At 34.0% G+C, this 24,713-nt stretch overlaps 1 protein-coding gene across 1 annotated transcript in view; it reads right to left on the bottom strand.

Moving 5' to 3' along the window:
• Positions 1-24,713, bottom strand: part of ABCA13 (ATP binding cassette subfamily A member 13) — a 497,021-nt gene that overhangs the window by 352,421 nt on the left and 119,887 nt on the right. The window contains 6 exon segments of the mRNA XM_056806268.1: positions 3,560-3,681; positions 7,247-7,323; positions 8,126-8,298; positions 8,732-8,850; positions 17,084-17,190; positions 23,107-24,713. Coding sequence (XP_056662246.1) covers positions 3,560-3,681; positions 7,247-7,323; positions 8,126-8,298; positions 8,732-8,850; positions 17,084-17,190; positions 23,107-24,713 — 2,205 coding nt within the window.

The raw sequence follows: 24,713 nt of genomic DNA on the forward strand, positions 1-24,713 counted from the left end.
CAAATCATTAGTTTCTATGGACCTCAGTTCTCCTATCTGTAAAAGGAGGAGGTTGGACTCATGGGGTTTATAAGGTCATTTCTCAGACTATGAAATATAGACAACAGGATTTTGGATATGTGGGGTGAGTGACATCAAGGAACTGAGAATGAAACTGAAGATGTGGATCTCATTAGAATACTAGAAAGAGTGGTATACTCAAAAGCTATAAGAAAGTTCAAAAGAGGGAAGGCTTTTCTGGAAAAATACTGAGTAATATATTAGACATATTGAGCTCAAGATTGACTATGGGACACTCCTTTCAAAAATATCTAATAGTTTATGATGTAGGATTAGAACAGAGGAGAGATTATATATGGACATAGAGATCTAGGAGCCATCTATAGCAAGATGATAATTGAACCCCTGGAAGCTTATGAGATCACCGAGGGAAAAAGTAAAGAAAGAGGATGATGCTCAGGATAGTGCATTGAAAGAAATACACAGTTAATGGAAATTGCACATATAGAAATCTATCAAAGGATACTGTGAAGAAACCATCAAAAAAGTAGGAGATCCAAGAGAGCAAAATTACAAAAATACAAAGGTTGAGGTGGTCAATAATGTCAAATACTAAAGACTAGGCAAAAGAAGTGAGGATAGAACAGAGGCCACTAGATTTTGCACTTGGGAAATCACTGGTGACTTTAAAGAAAGCAGGTTTACTGGGATGATGAGGTTGGAAGCCAGACCAGAGTGAGTTCAGAAGGAGGTAAAAGGAAAGTAAGTGAAGGCATCTCTAGCATAAATATATTTTTCAATAAATTTAAATTAGAAAGAAAGGAGAAATATGGAATGATACCTAGTAGGAAGTGGAAGGATCAAGGAAATGTTTTGATTTCATTGTTGTCAATGCTTTTAAAGCATGGGTATGTTTATAGGAAGCCAGAAGGAACAAATAGATAAATATTAGTGAGGAGAGGGATGAGAACAGCAACAATCTGGTGGACAAAACAGGTGGGAATGGCATTAAAAATATGAGTAGAGGGATTTGCTTTGCCAAGGAGAAAGATGACTACACTGTTTCCCAGATAATCTTGAGCAAATCAGTTTTTTTCTTAGTCACAATTTCCTCAGTTGTTATTAAACAGGATTTAGATCCTTCACAGGATCATCAAAAGGATTGTATGAGACACTATTTGAAAACACTGTGTGAATGTTAGCTATGATAAACCAAGAGTGTTTTACATGGAGTCAACAAGAAACTAAACTATTGTTGCTAACCAAATAGGTAAATATTGAACTTAATGGCTGTCATAATGACCAATCATTTTGCTGGCATTACTTACAAGGAAGGGAAAAACTGAATGGATTTCTTGGAAGAATGCCTGAGCAAAAATGTGAGAATGAAGAATGCACCTGACAACATTGCAGGCCTATCTTCTTTCACAGGCATTAAATTAATTTTGTCACATTATGAAAGTCAAAGCAACACATTATGTTTTCCAGAAACCTGGCAAACCAGAATCTTCTTCATGAACATGCCTTGGCTCATCATTATTCTACAGTATTTGAGAAGTCTCTATCACAGAGTCACATATGTTCTTGCCATTGATATACCATTATTTTATTTGTCTATAATTGTCCTTCTTATCTTGGAGTGGAAGCACCCTCTCATTCATTTCAAAGTTCCCTCCCTACTTGTATGAGTGTTGTATGGTATGTATTTCCTCTTAAGTTAAAAGGAATTATGATTATGTTTTAAGATAGTTAATGAAAATATTTCAAAACACTGCAGGAGATAAGCAGAGATGCCCCTTAGAGGTATGTAAGCCTGATCTACAGTTGAAAATTAGCAAACGAATAGCAGCATCATTTTTATCCTTTCTAGTAACCAGTTATAATTAAATAATTAAATTATAATAAAAATCAGTAACTCTATAAAGGAATCAGATGTTGATAATTTATATTAAAAAAATCAGTAACTCTATAAAGGAATCAGACATTTTCACTCTTGGTTATTTGCTTGCCTTTTTCTTTGTTTCCCACCACTGTGGTCATTAGGACAAAGTTTGGGGGCCTTTTTATTTCATTTTAGCTACATTATAGTCACCCATCCATTAATGACAGTATTTCCTCTCCATTATACATATGTCTAACCTTATCAAATATATATGTTTCTGAGTTGACAATAAAATTAATTATTAAAATTTGAATCATATTTTCTATCTGACCTAGCGAAATTCTTTTGAAATTGTTAGATCTGTTCTTTACTCCAACTCAACCCAAGTACAAGAAAAATACACTAGACATGATTGCTATATAAATATTTGAATGGCTCTCATGTAAAATAGAGACTGATTTTTTTATTGTCCATACATAGAGAGAAGAATAAAGGGTAATAGGCAAAAGTTGCAGGAAAGTAGATTTGAAGTACATTTTAAAAAGCTTCCTAACATCCACTGCTCTTCAGAGGGTAATGGATTGCTTCTGGAAATAATGAGTTCTCCCATCACTAGAGGTCTTCAAATGGCATCTAGATGATCACTTCTTGGGATACTTTAGAGAGGATTGCTGCTCAGGCATGTGTTTGACTAAAAGATTTTTCTGGGATCCCAGAGAAATGGAACCATTTATTTATATACACACACATGCACGCATGTTTGTGATCATAAGTTTTGCTTTAAAAAACCAATCAGGCTGGTCTTATAAAAACAACACTAATATTCAAAGTAAGTTACAAAGCACAAATACTGCATTGGAAACTTTCCATAAATTCCAATTTCCCCAACTGTAATTGAATTATTCTTCAAGGCAAAAGTGTTCCAGTGATAAGCACTAAACCATGTATGACTTTCAAATCACTATATATACAATAATCATAGTCATTTAAAACTGGATCCACTGAAATTCATAGTGCAAAGACTAGAGCCTGACTTTGAGAAAATGATGATGAAGAATGGAAATATTAGACTAATAGAAGTTCAGTAACTAAATAACTTGCACATTTAGATACAAAATACTGTAAGAATAGTCTCAAACTGCCCATATCCAAAAATGGTTTTATATAGATATGCTTTATTTTAAGAAACTACAATATTAAACCACTTAATCATTTATAAAACAGGTAAACTAGTGGGCTTATACATATGACATATAATATTATGTATAATAATATAATAAAAAGACTTACTTTAATTTACGAAATTATTTCCTTGAATACTGAGTTCCCATAATATTTAGGTGCCTGCTACATATCATTAACTATTCAACCAAGATGTTGAGAAGCAACAAAACTTGAATTCAAAATATTAGGAGCATATTCCTTTGTTTCCAATAAAAAAATACAACTCAGTTTACAAATTTTCAGTGTATACACATTTCTGGAATGCACTGATTGCTTAAAGTAGTACACTTTCTTATAGTTAATTGGTATCATCTAAACCCAATTTTGTCATGCAAATTAGAACTAGAATAATAACCACTCCTCCCCTCCTGAAAGAATGGCTTCAAAAAGCAAAGGAAGTCAAAGATGATCATGCTAAGAAAAATACATCTTTTCTTATTTTCATATTCATACCTTTGGATGTGAGATATTTGCTTCCAGAATGCTATTGATGGTATCCTCTGAAATAGGAGTCAAAGAACGCAATTCCTCTGTTAACTTGGTAACATTCTGCACACAATCTTTTACCCTCACATCTGAAACATTGCCAAAAAAACCACAACAGGATTTAAAATACCGAAGTGCTTACTTTAATGGTTAATGGGGCAGGTAGAGATTGAACATAAAACAATTATAATGATAGCATGATGCATTTATTTCGCGTGCATATTTGGAAATGTCTAAAATTTACTGAAATTTTCTTATTACAACTCAGAATTTAACAATTCCAATCCACAAGTTTTTGAGTGCCTACTGTGTGCAAGTCTAGCAGCTGAGGACCAAAGCGAAAACCAAATCAGTCCTTGCCCTCCAGAACTTGCCTTCTGCTCAACTTCTCCTTACATACATTATATCATTTCAGTAGAAGGCAATTTGAGGGGGGAAATATTAATATCTAAGGGCATCATGGAAACTTACAAAACAAGTGACAGGAACAAAATCTTGAAGAAGCATAAGTAAACTGAGAGGTAAAGATAAGGAGAATGTGAATTTCAAGAAGGACACAAACATTGAAGTGGGGGTAACCACTGGAAGTCTAGTTTGGCTGCCAGAACATACTTCGGTGCTATTCTAACTTCATCTGTCAAATTATGATCTAATTTTTGTTCTTCTGGAGCCAGGTAGTGCAATACATAAGAAGTCAGGAAAATCAGCATTCAAACTCAGTCTCATAAACTTACTAATTTTGTGACCTGAACAAGTCACTTAAACTCTGTTCACCTCCATTTTCTTATCTATAAAATGGGGGTGATAATAATAGCACTTACCTCTCAGAGTTGTTGTATCAAATAAGAATACTTACAAAACATTTTGTGAACATTAAAGCACTATACAAATGCTAGCTATATGATTATTATCTCATTTTTAATATTCCCTTATTACTCCATTATTTTTTAATTAAATGCCTATAATGATGAGGCAAGGAGCTGAAACTAAATTTTCATTAGACAGATGAGATAAGAATAATATAGAAGAAAACTACCACTATTTGTGCATATTTATATTCTGTATTTTATGACTCATGGTGTTTTTAAGAATGATTATATCTAAAGTTTTACTTCTACAAGAAATTAAATTCCAGACAGCCCCCACACACAAAAAAAAATACTGCAAGCCAGAATACCCTTTCACTTACAGATAGAATCGCATGAAAAAGAATACATACTAATAACATTTTTGGTTCTGTGGTGAAGAAAGTTTTTTAACATAAATTAAAACTATAAATATTCTTCTCATATGTTTTGATAAGAGAGAGGGGCAACAGTTCTCAAGTTTATAACAACATTATTGCTCTGGAGACAGCACGGTTCCATGAGGAGTTGGGGGGGATAGAGAAATCCTATATTAAGAAGATGTAAATTTCAAGCCAGGTCTGGTTTCAAATCTTTGTCCTATTTATTACCTATGTAACTTTGAGTAATTCACTTACATTTTATGGACTTTCTTTTTCTCATTCTCAAAACAAGAGATATGAACTAGGTGGCCTCCCAAGTTCCTTAGAGGTCAAAAACTATGATCTACTGTGTGGTAGATAGAATTACCGTAGAGCTGTCCATATTTTTATGAAACCTGCCACAGAAAAACTTCACTAAAATCTACCTCTAACAATGACATGGGCTTAATTCTGTATTTTTTAAAGGCCAGCAGAATGTAAGTCTTGAAACATCTATCCAAACCAAAAAGGCCAAGTACAGCCAAATTATATGATTCCTGGAAATCTGAAGACATCTAACCTATAGTAATTTGGAAAGAGTCAACATCAGGAAGGCTACAGGATGATAATTTTGGTCACAGCCAACTCTTGAAGACCATCTATGAATAATGACCTGCTTTGTGGCAGGAGTGCCCATCTTGGACAAAATTACAATTTCAAGAAAAAATGCATGTCTTGCTCATTGCTGAAAGCTTTAGATGACTCCTTCCAAACACCAAAAAATCCCTCAGTACATGTCTCTGTGTTGTTATTTTATCAAAATAATAAGCTATCCTCAATGACCAAATTCTTCTTAATGCCAAAGTCTAAAAGAATGTTTACCATTCACGAATTTTAGCCAACAATTCCTGGGATTATTTGGAAGGTTTGTGCCAATGACTTATGCTGACACTTTTTTAAAATGTCAAAAAACAAAAGTAAGTAGGCAAGAGATTAATTTTTTATTCCCAAGCTAAATGAGGTTTTAAAAATATGCCATACAAACTCTTTATATGTTCTCCCCAGAGATGTGGTTAGCAGAATTACAAGTAACGAAACCCAATAGCAGTCACTGCCCATAATTATCTGAGTCTGAGGGGAAGGCACATTCCTAATGAGTGCATGATAGAAAAGCAGTAGACTTCATTAAGCACATAGTAGGGACACAGTAAACACTTACTGAATGTTGCATTGAACTGAATTGTCAAATACAATTGACTACAGTAACAATAGCAGTATTTCATCTGCACTTTCATTGCTAAAAGCAAATTCTATCAGCATCTGGTATAGTTCAGATGGTGGCTCGACCATATCCTACCTACATGACTTCAGGCAAAACACTTAACATCTCTCAGGCTCATCCTCCTCTCCTGTAAATTGGGATAATAATACTTAAACCATTTCCCTTAACAGGTTGTTGTGAGCCTCAAAAGAGATAGTTACCAGAAGCACTTTGTAAACCTTAAAATGTTATAGAAATGTCAGCTACAATTTTTCTATTTCCACATCATTAAGTTTTCATTAAGATCTGCTTGCTACTGGCATCCTTAAAGTATTCCTTTGTGGTTAGTAAATGTCATAATAAACATAAGATGGCCAGGAAAATAGTTTAGAGCAATGAAGATTGGGACAACAAAGTGTCCAGAAAAAATGTTCTCTCTGCCTCCAAGTTGTCTTCGGAATACTTAGGAGAGGGCTCCCTGATTTAATAGTCTTTACATTGCCAGAACACTGAGTATGTAATAATCTAGCATGTAATTTAGGACCTGAAGTAATCTAAGGAGGAACGTTATCGGTAAATAATGATATGGTGAAGTCAATAGAAATACTACAGGGGGGAAATTAATATCTAATGATATTTGAAAGACACCAGAATATGGCAGAAGATGAATGACTAAAATACATATATATATGTATTAGTAGAACAATTCTAAGTTACTAAATGAAGTATAACTTATTCTTCACCATCTGACTAAATGCAACTGATGCTTCCCCATCCAGCCATAAGGCATTATTTCTTTAAAGATTTCCCATTTTGATTGAGAATGGACAAATAATTCCAGCATAATGGATTGTAAGAGAAGGAGGTGATCTTAGTGTCCAACCCCCTTTGTAGATGATAAACTGAGATATGAGGTGGCTTGTCTTATATCACACAACTACTTAATGTCAGAAATAGATTAGAACCCAGGGAGTGAGTCATTATACTCTTTATTCCACCATAGTAACCCCTAACTGGGCCCAGGAGCATTAGTGATACTTCATTTACTCATAATATAATATGTAGACATATTTTTACAGGTGTGGCAGCCCTTCCATCATTCATTATATTGTCTTCTTTAAATAGATGCTTGTATGAAAACAAGGCTTCATTTATTTTGTCTATTGGAAGAAATCCAGGAACTTACCTCCAGTTACACTGAGGTTGCTAAGAAAAGTCATAATGGGGTCTCCTGATAAAGGCTTCTCAAGGCTTCTGACCAGCCTAAAATGACAGGGAAAATTAATGCCAAATTAGGCAAGATAAAACACTAGAAAATACATTAGAGAGAACGTGACTTCCTAAAATCCTGGGAGAAGGACTGGATAACAAGGTAATTAAATCCCAAGTTCCTCCTCACACCATCTATCTGCTTACATTCATGATTATACTATAGCAATACATTTTCTCCTCAGACTTCCTGCCAAGATGAACTCAGGGAATAAAGATTCATGATGAATAGTTTTAGACTGAATGCTTCATTTTCCAATGTAAAGGGAAGACAGAGAAGAAATATCAAGGAACTGGGGCAACAGGGAGTCTAGGCGAATATTGTTCTTTCTACCTCTAAATCATCTGCTGAATACAAATTATATATTTCCTCCTCTAGTAGTTTTCCATTTCCCAAATATTGAATGAACACTAAAGAAATAAGCAAGAAACCTGGAGTAATTAGAGAACAAAAACAAATCTGTGTTCCTTTTTATTAAGTATGCTTAGTCTTATAATTATCATGAAACCACATATGCTTTGAAGTCAAGAAAACATGGACTGAAGTCCCACTTAAGACATCTACTGCCTTTGTGACTTTGGTCCAGAAATTCATTTAGCTTCTCAGTGTCCCAAGAAACACTGGAAAACTACATGTTGCAAAATAAGTACTAATTGACATTTATAGAAGTGTTTCCTCATCAGGAATTTCCTGTACCAATGAATTCATAGATCTGGTACAAGAAAACAAAATGCTATTTTATCATTTTCAGTTTTTAAAATTAAATGACCAACTTAAATAAAAACCTGGATTTACATTTGCACATGTTGCTGAACAGTTTCTAACCCTGGAGGGCATTCACAGTCTCTGGCTGTAGCATTTTCCAAGCTTCTCTTAAAACTTTCCAAGGTACTAGAAAGTTTGCTGCTAGTATGTAAAAGGCTTTCACAATGTCCAGGATTGGATGAGGACCAAATATTTTCAAAATCCTAGGAGACACAATAGTCACGAAGGTAAGAAATTGTTATTTTCATTCATTGTAATTAAAAGACATACACTTATTAACTATGATATAAATGTTGAGTTGGTATCATTTTCCACAATTAAATTTGAAGATACTAATGAAATGGACAATGTCATGTTACAGTAATTTTTTATATTTAGAAAGAAAACTTCACTAGAATAATTTATTAGTCTCAAACTTTGAAAGGACATGTAGCTACAAAATGAGTTTCTTAACTAACATTTTCATAACTTACCAAGATGGGTAAAAACATACTGCTGAATTTAGCACCTAAACTATCTAAGTTCTAATGTATCTCAGGATGACCATTTTAATTATTCATTAAAAAGGCAAAACGGAAAAATAAATGTAAGGGAATTACTGAAGAAGCAGAGTCCTGGGTTAGCAAGTCTACAAACCTGGTAGTGGTTATGAGCCAATGTAATTCCTTGTACAATGGATAAGAGGAGATTCCTTATTAATCCATCCTTGCAGCTCAGAAAAGTACACAGAATGTCCTTAGTAAAAGAAGGTTTTTCTATGAGAAGGAACAGAATAAAATAATCAGTAAAATTTTGAGTCCTATTACAAGTGGATTTTCTAAAAGAAAAAAAAAAACATGAAAAAATATATGATATATAAAAAGAAGTAAGATTTCAAAGAATATTATTAATTATTCTAATTAAATTTCAAATCAGTTGAATATATTATTAAGAATTTATAAGGTGAATAACACAGTTCCAGGTGCTGAGAGAGACACAAGAATCTATGCTGATGACAAGAGGAAGATTAAAGGAGGACAGGAACATTGCTTGGTATGGATGGAACAATGATAAACCAATGAAAAGAAAGCAATCTCTTATTTGGTTTTTGTTTTCTCTATCAGAGGATTATTTTCCATCTGAAAAGCATAGCACAGAAAAGGAAATCATAAATTCAGAATGTAAAAAAACTGGAAACAATATGACAATAACTGATTGTCCTCAATAAGTTCAATTCAATTCACCCAGATGAACTATATCCCATGACACTGAAAGAATTGGTAGGTGTGATTTGTGAGAAACTGTCAGTGATCTTTGAAAACTCCTGAAGAATGAGAGAGGTGCCAGAGGACTGTTTCCTACTTTAAAAAAAAAGGCAATGAGGTGAGATCTTTACAATGTAAATAATAAGACTAATTTGAGTTTTTTTAAAGATTCTAGATCACATTATTGAAGGCATTGTTTGTGAGCTCTTTTAAAATGGTTTTGTTCATGAATAGCCATCATCTCTTCACCATGAACTTTCATTTAAGACTAGCATTTATCTTGAAAAGGGGGAAATATTGGCAAACGATGGGGAAAATATAAGTGAATTTTAGCAAAGCCTTGGACAAAATTTTTCATGCTATCCTTGTAGTCAAGATTACAGAATCATAGATCAGGAGTTAGAAGAATGTTTCTGGTCCAACTCATTTTACAGATGAGGAAGCTGTTGTCCAGTTTATTTGAAATGATTGTTCAAAGACCTAAAGTGGCAGAAAGAGCCTATAAACTCAGGTCCTGAGTCTCCAAGTTCAGTGTACTTACCACAGATAATGAAAAGACATGTGCTAGATAATAACAGCTAAATGGATGCAAAATTATTTAAATGGATAGATGTATAAAGTGTGGTCATTAATGAATTCATCTTAATTTGGAAGTAAGTGACCAAGTTTGTATTTGTCTGTGTTCACATTTTTAATGGTGCTCTGCTTTTCAAATTTTTATTACTGACTTAGATGAAAGCAATAGCAACTTTATCACAACCTACAAATGATGCAAATCTGTGAGGAAATAAATAACTTGTTAGATGATAACAAACCAGAATCTAAAAGTGAAAAAACACTCATTGAAGAAATTAGTAGTATTTAAACTTGAGAAGAAATGTCTTAGGGGAGATTGTTGACGGGATGGTCAAAAAAAAGGTCAGCTAAGGTCAGTATATGAACCTGAATCTCATTTCTATATTATCTAGTCATTACCAAGTGTGTATATGTGGGAGAAACGTGAAGTATTAGAAAAGCAGTGCATGAAAGTACAGTTAACGACTTTGCTGAAGACCCTATTATTTTCTACCTTTGCAAGGAAAAATTCATATCTAGTTTATCAGAGGCCTATTAGATCTCTCAGATAGCATGAAGATATAATGAAGGAAGTGATATTTCTAGAACCAAACTTTCTGCATGATCAAAATAAGGAGATCTAGAAAAAGCATGCAAGGTCAATCTGTAATTCTCAAAGCAAAACCTGTCAAAACACAATCTAAAGAAAATTCTGACAAGGTTGACTCTCTCCTCCTAACATAAATTCTCAGTCTTTGAAGAAAATACCCACAAGCTCTATAATCATTTTCTATAAAGTTATCTTCCTTATGCTGAAAATAAACAAATGCTTGCACTATAAAACTAGGAAAGAAAGAAATGGACTATAACAAAGAATGCCTTTACAAACTCCTACTATAAAAACTAGTGATGTTCTAGTGGGATTTATGTGTTCTGTAGTTATGGAGGAAATAATTAATATATATGCACACTCATATGTATGCATAATTTAAAAGTAGATGAAGGTCATTTTGTACTTTCTCTCTCTCTGTATTAGTCTCCATCTCTGACTCTGTCTCTCCCCATCTCTTCCTTCCTCCCTCCCTCCCTCCCTTCTCTCTCTCTCTCTCTCTCTCTCTCTCTCTCTCTCTCTCTCTCTCTCTCTCTCTCTCTCTCTCTCTGTCTATCTCTCTGTCTCTCTGTGTTCATCCACCCATTTCTCTTTCTCTTTCATTTAATACAGAAAACTTTTTTCATTGTCTCCTACCTTTCCCAAAAAAAGTTATCACTCCCATTCTATCCACAATATTCTATATAATATATTTGTGTGTATGTAATCTCCTTCTTATGAACCTATTTATTTCATATAATCAGAAATCAAGCTTTAGATGAGACATCAGAAGTCACATAGTCCACCTATCTCATTTTATAATTGAGCGAACGGAGCTCCAAAGAAGTTTAGCAATATGACTCAATGTAAAAGAATACTATTTTTGAAGTCAGAAGACCTGAATTCAAAATCCAGCTAATCCATTTATTCCTAGTATGCCTTTGGGCTACTGTCTGGAACTCAGTTTGTAAAAAATTACAAGACTAGGTGACAAAGGTCCCTTCATTCTCAGAAGAATACTTACACAAGGTCCCACAGGTAGTCAACATCAGAAGTAGGATTTAAAGCGCAGTTCCTCTGACACCAGTCAATGCTCTTTTCAAAGAGCCATGTTGTTCTCTTTTATGTATGTCTTATCTGGCTGACAGTGGTTTGATAGAGGTGGTATTTGAGTTTATCATTAAAAGAAATTTTAGTATTCAATAGCAGAGAGGTCAGTCCAAGTACAGAGAACACTCAGAAAGGAAGAAGATGAGAAAGTACAAGATATGTCCAAGGAATAAAAACAGTTCAGTTTGGTTGAAGCAGAGAGTATATGGAAGAGAGCAGAAAGTTGAAGAGTCAATGGCACTGAAAGTTAGATAGGCTCAAAAACAAGAGAGAAGAAAGTAAATGTTAAACTGTATGGATTCTGATGGTGCATTTAAGTAATCTGTGCTCCATTTTTAAGTTGTTACATCCAATAAACCATGTTTTTCATAATCCAACTGAAATATATTTTTTGAAATTCATTTCACATTTTTCAGGAATTATTTTTCATGTTTATTTTTATCATATAATGCATAAAGATATTTTCACAAGTGCCAAAACTGTTTTTTTTCAGAAAGAGAAGAAAGTGACTTCAATCGAAAAGAATACAAGCTTCGTGAGGGCAGGGAATATTTCCTTTTCATTTCTATCTTTGTATTTCCTGTGCCTAGAACAATTCCTGGCCCATAGTAGATAATTAATAAATGACTGTGGAATTGAACAATTAAATTACTTCTAGTGATTCACAAGAGTTGTTAAATAAATATATACATGTGTGTGTGTATATATATATATATACTAGATTATTCCAAACCTCTCATTTTGCTACAACCTAAAGAAATGAAATTATTTGACCAAGAACACATAACAAATCAGTGACAAAACTGGGACTAGAACCCAGTTCTCTATTTTCCCAGGCCAACGTTCTTTCCAGAATGAAACTTTAACAAGATAATCTAAAGGACAACTATGAAAACATCTGCTTTTAGAAAATCTTCCATTAAGTTTTTCTTTTAAAACCTTACTTTGCACATTTTAAAAGTCCCTTCTTTTTGAAAAAAAAAGTTCCTTTTCATAAAACACCATTTTTTTATATTGACAAATAATATATATTTAGTCACCAGTTTATCTTTGGGGATGAATGGATCTTAGTTTCTTTGGGAAAGAAATTGACACATTTGTATGAAATATGTTTAAGCAATTATGTTGTCTTAAAAGAAATGACTATACCATATTTTTAAATGCTAATTAATGTAGGACATATAATACCAGAGTGTGGTATTTGTTTAGCTACCTGAAACTAGTATATAGCACAACATGTGATTAAGGCACTGGAATTAGAATAAGGAAAATTTGAAATCAGATACTCACTAGCTGTATGACTTTGGACAAGTCACTAAATCCCTGTTTCCTTATCTATAAATGAGATTGTTGTACTAAGTGAACTCTCAAGTCTCCATTATGTATCTTAGAACCTATAAAAAACGAACAGACTTTTGCTGTCTCAAAATTTTAAAAGTCCCCAGTGCTTTTTCCCCCAATGATAAAGGACCAGACTGCTCTTAACCCAATATGAATGAGGAGGTAACCTTCCTCCTCCAACAATCCTCTGGCCAAAGAAAGCAATCTAAATGCCTGTTGCCTCTTCATTTTCCTGAGTGTCTCAGAGAGGATACATAATAAGAGAAGAAGGGAATAAACATTTATATAGTGTCTACTGTGTCAGGCACTATGATAAGCAGTTTTGTTTGTTTCTTTGTTTTTTACAAACAGTAGCTACTTTGCTCCTCATGATAACCCTGGGAGATGGGTACTGTTATCACACATTTTACATTTGAAGAAATTGAAGCAAACAGAGGTCAAGTGACTTGCCCAGGGTCACAAAGTAAGTGCCTGAATATGAACTTGAACTCAGATCTTCCTAACTCCAAGCTCAGCCTTCAATCTATCACAAATGACCCTAATTTTTATAAAAGTTTGAGGTGGAACAAAATTTTAATGATGTTTTATTATTTGCATATAACATATATCCTTAAAACTAATATTAAATATCACTAATAAAAAGTTAATGAAAATTTAAATGTTCATATTATTCAATAACAATATCTTAATACAACATACATTTATTTACAAATAGGGGTGGATGTGTACTATATATCCTCTTAGATTGTTTTTAGCTCTAAAATGCGAGAATTTGGCAGCATTTTTGATGCCAGCAAAAAATCAGAGACAAAGTGGTTGCTTAGAAATTGCAAAATGGCTGGTTTTTAAAACCCTGTTGTATATGTATGCAATAGAATATTATTGAGTAGTGGAAATAATGGGTATGAGAAATTCAGAGGAACATAGAGCAGTTTGAATAAATTAATACAGAATGAAATGAGCAGAACCAAAAGAACAATATGCACACCTGACGATGTTAGTGAAGGAAATACTGAAAGGAAGCTAATCTCTGAACAACTGAAAAACCAATAATAGGAAAGAGGGGAAGAACTACTGGGATAAAATATTAGATAATTTGTCAGGTGAGGCCACTGTATTAGATGTTTGTTATCTCTGTTAGCTTTTGCTTTACTTTTTTTTTAACCAGGGAGAGATCAATTTGTGGGTGGGGATGAGAATTACTAGAAATGATTGATATGAAAGCAAAAGTCACTGATACATGTTATTTGAAAAAATCATTTGACAAAAATTGTATGGATCATATTTTTAAAATACAAATTTTTAATTAATGAGGTATTTAAATCAATAATTTTTACTCTATTTTACACTATTCATTTCCTTTTATGCACATTTCCTTACAAGCAAATTTTTCCAAGAAGATAAGGAGCTAACTAATAGCTTAGAATATTTTGATACAGAATATGCTAGGGGAGGAGAGACAGTAATTAAATATAAAGATTAAAAATCAATTTTCTGTTACTAAGAAGTCATTCCAAACATGCTATATCAATTTAGCAGCTGTAATGCAGATCTAGAAAATAAACTTAACTGGAGGTATTAATCTAAATGTTTAATTCATTTAAAAGCCATTACTTTATCCATGTGTGAAGTGTCAAAATGATTATGTCTTCAACTGTGGCTGGATTCAATATATTGCTTAGGCAATTAAAATGAAGACAGCTCCCATTGAGTGGCAGACTCAATCTTAGCTGGTTTAAACATGTTAGAAAGCAGTTTTTGACAATCCTAAAGAATATTTAGAAAGGTTAAGCTTTATTTGGCCTAATACAAGGCATTTTCATAGCAGCTTTAGGTTTTCTTTGGAAAATTATCTACATAATTGTTATATTTACATTCAGAGGCAGATATGGCATGCATCTAATCTCTATCCACTGAACAAATGCCTACTGTGAGCTAGACTTTCTTGTTCAGTGGTTTTAAACTCTTTTTTTATATCCTGGACCCCTTTGTCAATCTAGTAAAGCCTATGGAACTCCTTTAAAAATAATATTTTCCAGACAGCTAGCTGGTTCAGTAGATTGTGAGTCAGGCTAATGTAAGGGAGGTCCTGGCTCCAAATGTGGCCTCAGATACTTCCTAGCTGTGTGACCCTGGGCAAGTCACCTAACCCCCATTGCCTAGCCCTTACCACTCTTCTGCCCTAGAACCAATGCACAGTATTGATTCTAAGATGGAAGGGTTTTTTAATAAATAAATAAATGAATGTATGCATGCATGCATGAATAAATAAATAAATAAATTATGTTTTTTAAAGAATTGAATGGAATGCTAAACTTCTAGTTAAAGGTTAATGAATATAAAGAAGCAATTTTCCCATCCAAAGTTATGAACTTGCCCTGAAAACTATCCTCTTGAATTTCAAGTTAAAAACCCCTACTCTAGTTTTTAAAATTTGGACAGAAAGATTAAAAGGTAGCTGTCTCCAAACTGCTTGTAATCTAATGAGTGGTGAATGCTGTGTACTAATAACCATAATACAAAATAGAAAGTTAGAATAAAGGAGAAGTCCATATAAAGTGCTGTTGGTTTTGACCTACGGTAATAGGACAGGAAACAAGAAAAGGAAAAGGAGGACAAGAAAGAGGAGGAGGGGAAAGGGAGAAGGATAAATCCTAGCTAAAGTCTCACCTTCTACAGGAAGCCTTTCTTGATCCTATTTCATTCTAGTGCCTTCCTTCTGCTGTTTATATCCAATTTTTCCTAAATGTAGCTTATGTGTACATGACTGTTTGCATATTGTCTCTCCCATTAAATTATGAGCTTTTTGAGAAGAGAGATTGTCTTTTACGTTTCTATCCACCACACTAAACAAAGTGCTGGGCACAGAGTAGGCATTTAATAAATGTTTGCTGACTGACAATTACAACTAGAATCAAATACACTTTCTTGACCCACTAAAACTCTTCACAGCCTATCTTCCTTAGTACAATTCCTGGCACATAGTTAGAAATGTTTGTTGAATGATTAATGGAGGGGGAAGAGGTGAGATCTATCTCCCTAGATAGATCTGGCTTTGGAAGTTCTAAACAGGACCACACAAAGCCCATTGCTTTTGGCAGAATAATGACTCTTCTCCATGGTTCTAGCTTGATAAATTAATCTCTTCATTGAATTATCACAATAATTCACTAGAATGCTAGCTACAGCAGTAAAAGAAGAAGAAGAAATTGAAGGAATTGGAATAGGCAATGAGGTAATCGTTACCACTCTTTGCAGATGATAGGATAATACATCAAGAAAATCCTAGAGAATCAACCAAAAACTAATTGAAACAATTTAACAACTTTAGCAGAGTTGCAGAATATAAAATAAACTCACAAAAATCATCAGTCTTTCCTTATACTGCCAAAAAAAGCCCAACAGAAAAAGATAAAGGTAAATCCCATTACCTGAATTATGATTTCTCTTTATAATGATCACTTCCATTACAATAACTCTCTTAAAAATTAATCATGTAATGAAAATGCTTTAGCCTAGGTATTTGACATGTGGCTTTTAAAACAATTATATTTTTGTCTTATTTCAGAGTGTGGGCTATGAGATCTTTAGTAGGAAAAAACCCAAGTCCCTGGAAAACTTGAATTAGTTTATCAAGAGTTGCCATTGCCATTGATATACCACTAATTGTCACAAGGTGTGATGCTAGAAGACTTGGGCCAATCAGTATTTTTAGTTGAAGTTGAATTCAATGTATTATATACTCAAAATCATGGAGCACATGTACTTACAGTTTCTGACCATGTGGACACTAGTAAAAAATTTGAGAGACCCTGAGCTAAAGGTGTCTTATGGTGCTTTGTTTGGATCTGAGGCATAGTAATACCTAAATGAACATGAACAAGTCCCTCATCCTCTATCTACATCAACTTCCTCATCTGCAAAACAAAGGAGTTCGACTAAATTATCTCTAAATCCAATGGCCTATGATCATGTGATCTGCCTGTATAATACCTCTCCCTTACAACATGGGTCATTCCATAGGTTCAGAGTCACTATGAATCATATCTCACCAAAACGATCTTAAAACCAAAAAGTATTCAAAAGACATTGGGGCAATTAATTTAGATTATTTGACAATCATCAACAATTAATCTTGAAGCAACCCACCTGATAGGATGATTAACACATTCAAAACTGTCATCTTCACCTTCTGAAGAATTAAGGCAGTAGAGGGCTTTAAGTGCTTCTGGAAAAACTGACATATTTGAAAGACACTGAAAAAGAAGAAAAACAGTCCTTAAGTGCTAATATTCACATAACTAAACTCCATTAAGCTAAAGCACTACATACTTCAAGAAATAATAAAGATGAAATGGGGAAAAAGAGAATGACAACACAGATAATCACCAACTCTTTATTAACTATTTTGCTGGTATAGAAGAAAAATGTAGATAATATAACTAAAATCCATAAATAATCCCATCTTTATTTTAATCAATTATTTTTTACCTTTTTTCAAAAGAAATTTTTTAGCTAACCTTGAGTTTTACCTTACCAAATTCATGAATTAAATGCCCAAGTCATTACCACAAGGGAGCATGAAAATGACTTTGGATTCTTGTTGACTATGCTGGGAAAAATAACACCAGCAGGTCCTACCAATCGAGAAAGGCTTGAAAAACAATCATGGTAATAGATTTAGTACCTACTCCCTGAGTACCAACCTAGGTAGACCGAAAGAGACTTATTACAGATGAGTGATGAGGTGATTTTTTTTGAGAACAACTGTAGTCTGTCATTGGATACAATGCCCACAACAATGAGGTCACAGATCCTCTGTCACCTTCAAAGGACTTCTCTACCTCTTCTGCCTCATCCATTTTTTTTTTTAATTTTAAACTAGTAGAAAGCGATCAACAGCAAATGAAAAAAATCTAGAGACCTTCCAGGAATAAATCTATGGTTTGCCAAATACTTGTAAAATAGACTATTTTGTTTACATAAAGTAATATAAATGAAGCAACAAACTTTTTCAAATTCTAAGTTCCAAATGAGGATACAAGGACAAAAATGAAACAGTCCTGGTCCTCAAAGAATTTATATTCTACAGGAAGGAGATTTGAGAAGGGGAGATTAAAGACTAACAATTAACCCCACTGAGAAAGGAGGGATGATGATTAATGCAATGTCCCTAAATAGAATTTAAATAGAATAGTTATGTGAAATGAACTCATTCACTAAAGTCTTCTTCTCTTCCCTCTATAATATTTGTCTTACCTCTTTTTTATCTCTATTTTCAGATTCCTACCTAGGTTTCCATATCTGTTACAACTTAGACTGTGCTCTTTTCTACAATTTCCTAGCATTTCTCATCCCTAAAGACTGTTAGTTTCCCTTAGTTGTCATTACATAACTGCCCAAAAGGTCATTGCATTTAGAATCAGAGCAAGTGGTTTCCAAACCCGGCTCTCCTACTTATTATCTATATGAAATTTCCCAAATTAGCTCACCTCCAGACCTTCCTTTCCTCATCTATAAAAGGAGAGTTTTGACAAGTCACCCTCTAAAGTCTCTTTCCACTCTAAGGCTATGATAAAAACCTGGAAGAATGAGAAATACCTAAGAAAATCAATCTTCTAACTTTATAATCATATTTTGCTTTGAATTAAATTTATATTATTCAGTTTGATCAGTCATTTTATTCACAAGACCTGACTCTAAATAACTTTCAGCTATTCTGCCAAATCAAATATTCTCTCACAGGGAAAAGATTTAGTATCACTGAGGATGTTTAAAAGAAAGTGCTGTAGGTTTTTAAGAGAATTACAAAAATATAAAATTCCAAAAATACTTTCAGCAATGGAGAGTGCTTGGAACATCCCTGAAATGAGCATATAAATTTTAAGGGTGACTATTTTGAAGGAGGCAACAGCCTATTAGATGAACTAGTTTGGGTTAATTTGCTAAAAAATCTATCATATTGATTTAAAACCACAGAGCCCCATCCTGAATCCATTACAAATGACTTCCTGGTATCTTATATTTTGGTTGGCCTCTCTGTTTTCCCTGAATTCTTTCTTCATCTTCATCATTATAATAGTAATCACAATTAGCATTGATATAATACTTTAAAGATTTCAAAATACTTTTTATATCTAACTTATCCCCTTTGTTCTTTACAACAATAGTGAGGAGTAGGGGCAATCATTGTGCCCATTTTACAGATGAGGAACTAAAGTGAGAATTTAAATGACTTAACTGTGGACTACACTGTAAGTTTCTGAGACGGAATTTGAATTCAGGTCTTCCTGACTCTGAATCCAGCTCTCTATCTACTATGCCACCGAGTTAACTTGTTTTAGATCTTCCTGAATAGGAATCCCATCTCAACTCTCTACATTTTACTAGAGTTTCCATCCCTGTGTCTGAATATCTTTGGTATTATTCCCTGACAATAGTTCTGCAAATTCCTTCTTTGTCAAGCTCAAGCCTCATACCGTTTCCCCTCACCTATAGCTTCCCTTAAGGAAAGGAAATGGTTAAGACATTCTTCTGGAACTTTCACTGGCAGAGCTTCACAGTATCAGGACTACAGTAAGAAATAGATGTGAAATAAACAGGGTCCTTCCAAATAAGACAAAATTAGGTTGGCATAAATTAATTAGAATTGTATCCACTTAAAACAAAGATTGAAAGTTTCCTAAGGCCACAGTAGTGAATCTACTATTTAATAATCACATTTCTCCAGCAGAAAATAAAGTAATTGGGTGCTTGTTGCTTCCTAGAAAAACTGGATACTTAAGGTGAAGATGTCTTCAGAGGAAAGAATCTATCGTTAATATATAAAAGATGACCTCATAATCTAGGAGAAGAGCTCTATGTGCTTCTAAAAACCACAGGCCAATAGGTTAACCACCTTTTCCTTCCCATTATTAAAGACCTAAAGGGAAGGAGAGATGTGGAACACTATTGATTTCTTCCTTTAATGGAAAAAGTAAAAAATGGGGGGACATCAAACTATTCAAGTATTATAAATAGGCAAATAAACTTCTGTAGTAAAACTAGGCTGTCATCTGCCATCAATCAGTTTTGTGGGCTGTCATATTGTGGTGGAAAGAGCACTGGATGGAAAAGCGTCCTATGCATACTAGAAGTGTGACCATGGGTGATATTTCTAAGACTCAATTTCCTCATCTCTAAAATTGGTATGCTTAAAAACCATAGCACTTACTTCATGGAATTGTAAAGAGGAAAAGGTAGGATAATATATGAATTGTGTGTTATACTTTGCTTACTGGGTCCAATACAAACTGGTTATCTAATCTTCCTAGAGTCTTCAAGGTTGAACAAAAATCTTGTGTTCTTCTGATTGACATTTTATCTCATTCCCCGTAGAAGCCGTTCTCCAAATCTCTTCTCTCAATATACTATGTCATTATGCTCCTTTGCTTCTCAGAAGATCTTACCTTAAAGTTCACTAAGTATGTAAGCTCCTTGAAGGCAAGGGCTGTTTCATTTCTTGACATTCTCAGAACCTAGTACCGTTCCTATTATGTAGTGACCTCTTAATAAAAGTTTTAATTTTGAATTTAATTGTATCTTGAACCTATTAATGTCAGTTATTATATCTCATTCTGGAGTATCACTAGCAATCAGCACACAAGGAATAAAGAGAGTTCATTGATATTTCAGTCTTCAGGATGTCAAAGGACAAATGGTTTCAAGAATTCCCTTGAGCACTGGAACCTTATTCAAGGGATGGCTTTAATCACAGTAGGGAAAGATTTGCAAAGCAATGAGGAAATATTCCATAATTATTTTCCCAATTTAGGGACAGAGTATATGATAGGTCAGGGATGTTCAAGAAGATACATTTTAGAGAACTGATATTTCAAAGAAAATGCTTAGATAGATTAAGATGCTAAGTAACAGATGTATGACCCGATGACTTAAACAAGAGGAGAAAGATTGAAGGATCGGGAAGAGAGGCTGGTCTTTCAGACTCTGCTCTCATAAAAAAAAAGCTTCTCATATCAAACGAATTAATTAAAAGTCTATATTTTTCAGTTTTATAATTTGCTAAATGAAAATATAGTAATTAGATACACTAGGTGGATAAGATGCCTTTGGTCATTGGGTAGGTTTCTGAGACCACTCTGTCACTGGCTTAGACTCATTCTGTCTGTCTCTGTAGTTTGAAAGCACTTTCCCTTTCTTTCATTCAATATTAACAATGTTTGAAGTAAGAATAATTTTAGAGATCAGTACAACTTGACCAGAAGATCTTTCACTGTAATCCTACTATAATTCTCTTAGATTGGACGCTCCATGTGGCCCTTGATTTCTAAAGCACTCACTGAATTGAATTTCCTCTCTAGGGTCATATTTAATTTTCAGATGAAGACACTGGATTTGGTCAATAGTAACAGACTATTATTACACAATCAAAACAATGTTTTAGGAAGATCAATTTGACAAATGAGTAGACGGTGAATTGAAGTAGGCACAGAATAAAGGCAGGGCGATCAACCCGTAGACTATGGCAATAGCTCGGAAATATGATGATGAGCCATATCTCAATGCCTTTGCCCTAGAGGTCCATCATTGGTGAAATATCCTCCCTCCTCATCTTATCCCTGACTTCTTTCAAAACTCCATTCAAGCATAAGATTTCCTAATTCCCTTCCTTTATCACCACCTTACCTTCCTACTGTTAAACTATATTGTATAAGATATTGAACAGAACATGCAAAAAGCAGTTGCCATTACTTGTATGCATGACCCAGCACTGAGAGGGCTAATTTCTTGTCACATGAAGAGGACCTACATGGATACTTTCAATCATGTCGGACTTGGTACTAAAAGGCCATTTTCATATGAAGAGACATTCTCTTGGCCACTGAGCAGGGAGACCTGACTCAGTGGAAATGATCCCAAACTCAAGACCCCCTTCTCTTCAGACAGTGAATTATGTTAGGCTGTTTCAAGTTGGCAAACTGTGGCAGACATAGGACATGATATGCCCATGTAAGGTTAAGTTTGGGACCAGTTCATGTGCTCGTTCTTTCCTGAAGTATGGTAGATATGTATTGGTTTTGAGATGGAGGTCCCAAGAGCTCTGGGTCCTTTTTGTCAAAAAAAAAATGCCTAGCAACAAGAGAAGACCACTTTACAAAAAAATAGCTCAGGATTGTTTTGCCTGATAACATGTACTAACTAGGAATTGTATGCACAGTATGGAACTGAGGTGAAATATGGAATACCTATTCAGTAGCCCTACATAATACCGTATATTTGAATGAAGTTTACATATTAGCTTCCTGAATAAATAATTAAAACTGCAGTTATAAAACTTAATTCAGTGATTCCTTGTTTCTTATCACTGTATGTTTTAAGTCTCTTGTGTCTTTTAATTTTCTGTCTGTGTAAGAAGTAAATACATGTCTCATACATCATATTGTATTACTATTTGGTAATAGCTTTCTACTTCTTCTCCCCTAACTTGGGCTTTAGGGAAATCCTAAACATGGGCCACAACCTAAACATTTATCAATTTCTCTCCAGGGCACTGGGCTAAGAGACCTAACAAGCTGAAGACTGTGAGAAAAGTGAGCCTTCCTCTCCTATAATCAGAGGTCAGGCTTCTCCAGGACTGAATCCAGGCCAATTCATGTGCAAAACCCCAGACATGAAAGGTGCCCCTTAGAGAAAGGGAGTTCAACTGCCTGAGCTCAGCATCAATTGTCAATGAGGGATTGGCATTTATGCCATATGCATTCTCTATGTACCTGGGTATATGTGTGCATATTCCCCCCTGGGACAATGTTTGCCTCTTGAGAACAGAAACTTTTCCATTTTTATCTTTGTATTGTCAGTGCTTTGCATAATGCCTGTCTCATAGTAAGTACTTAGTATATGCTACTGACTAATATACAACTGAAAAAATGTTATCCAAACCCTTTTCTATCTTAATTACTGAAATTAGCAATAAGAACATACATTTTACACATTGGTTGACAGTTACCAGGAAATTTCTTTACATTTGTCATATGCATATTATTTAATTTTTATGCAAAATAATATTGGTTATTTTAATGATATGATCTATTTCTCTGTATACTACTTAGTTACATTTCATTTTCCATACTTTTAAAAATGATAGTTTTATGAATTATGAAAGAAAAAATTACCTTTGATTTTGCAGTAGTCCTTTTTGCGAGTATTTTGCCAGGGCAATTATTCTTTTAATGGACTTTTCAAAACATGATAAAGGTTCAAAAGTAAGTGAAAAATTATTCTTTTCTCTCTTAATGTTCAGTAGTTTGGGCAACACATGTTTTCCAGTAGTTACATTAATGGAAGTTTCCCAAATGAGTTGGAATAAAGCTTTTGTAGAATGTCTCCACTGTGAGTGGAGTAAACGTAGCCATTCCATCCAGAGAGCTGTTTTATTTAATGCAACCTGAATTGCTTTTTCAAGTTGCTGGTGAGTCATGTTGTGAATGGTAGAGCTGTTAAAAAATAGCGCCTTACTGAACTGTCCTCCAAAAACACTCAGCATCTTCCCAGTGCTCCCTATGGCTTGAGAAAGGTTGTTTGGATGCTGTGCAAATGTCAGCAGCAGATTAAATATATCCCGGACACCCTCCTGTAAATTATTCCCCAAAGCTTCTAGGGCTGGAGCAATCACCATTTTCAAGTTAGTCCCACTTTCTGGGCTGTTCTGAGACAGTATTTCATTCCAAAAAAGTGCTATTTTGTAAAACCGTTCCCATTTTGAATCCTGCAGCCAATGATGGGAGGAATTCAGATTAGAATTTAAAAAGTTTACCTGGCTAGTGAGGTTATTTATTGGCACCAAATAATCAAGAACTTCTCCTATTAGAGTTTTGGCATCTATAGATAAAGTTTGGGTTGCATTTTTGAGAGCTAATACAAGATGCTCCACCTCTACACAATGCTTTTTCGAATTGATTATAAACTGAGCAATTTCTTCTACAATCTCAGAAATGTCTTTAGATTGGTTTAGATATGAAAAGAAACTAGTTGATTGATTCAGATGTTTGGATTCTTTGGAAATAATGGGTTTTATCTCAATAGTCCAATAGGTGACATCTAGCAATGGTTTCAGCAAGCTTTCTATTTCTTTGAAACTTAAAAGTTCTAAATTCCTCATAGAAGTTTTATCATCTATTACATTGTGAACAGCTCCTTGCAAAAAAGAATAGAGCAAGTCAAAGAAATATAACTTTTCCTCTGCTTTGGAAATTCCATGAGTTTCTAAAATAATGGCCACTTGAGCAGAGAGTTTTTTAGATAGCTTAAGGAATTTAACCACAGCATCTATTGATTGTGAACGACTTTTTAATTTCTTGATATCCTGTAGCAAAGTGCTCAAAGTCTGATACATTTCCAAGAAATTTTCTGGAATATCCTTTTCACCATAGACAATTTTATCTAGTAAGTTCTTGGTAATTTCTGCCAGCTTTCTCTCTTTTGAAGGGAAAACATCATTTACAAAGGTCACTAATTCTGTTAAATTAGCAAGAATAACTTGGAGCATAGAGGAAAAAGCATGAAGATCCTTAATATTATAACTGAAGATAATATCCATCACGTCAACTATTTTTGCAGAATTTTTTCTCACAAGTTGAATTGCAGAATCAAGATCTTCATTTAATTTTTCTAAGTCCTCAAAATTATTCATCTTTGAAAGCAAATGAGTCCTATTCTTAACCAGGTCAGCATAATTTTCACTGTCATTTCTTGTAGGGATATCTCTGAAAATAACATGAAA

The sequence above is a fragment of the Monodelphis domestica genome, chromosome 7, assembly GCF_027887165.1.
Source record: "Monodelphis domestica isolate mMonDom1 chromosome 7, mMonDom1.pri, whole genome shotgun sequence".
In the NCBI taxonomy this organism is placed as follows: Eukaryota; Metazoa; Chordata; class Mammalia; order Didelphimorphia; family Didelphidae; genus Monodelphis; species Monodelphis domestica.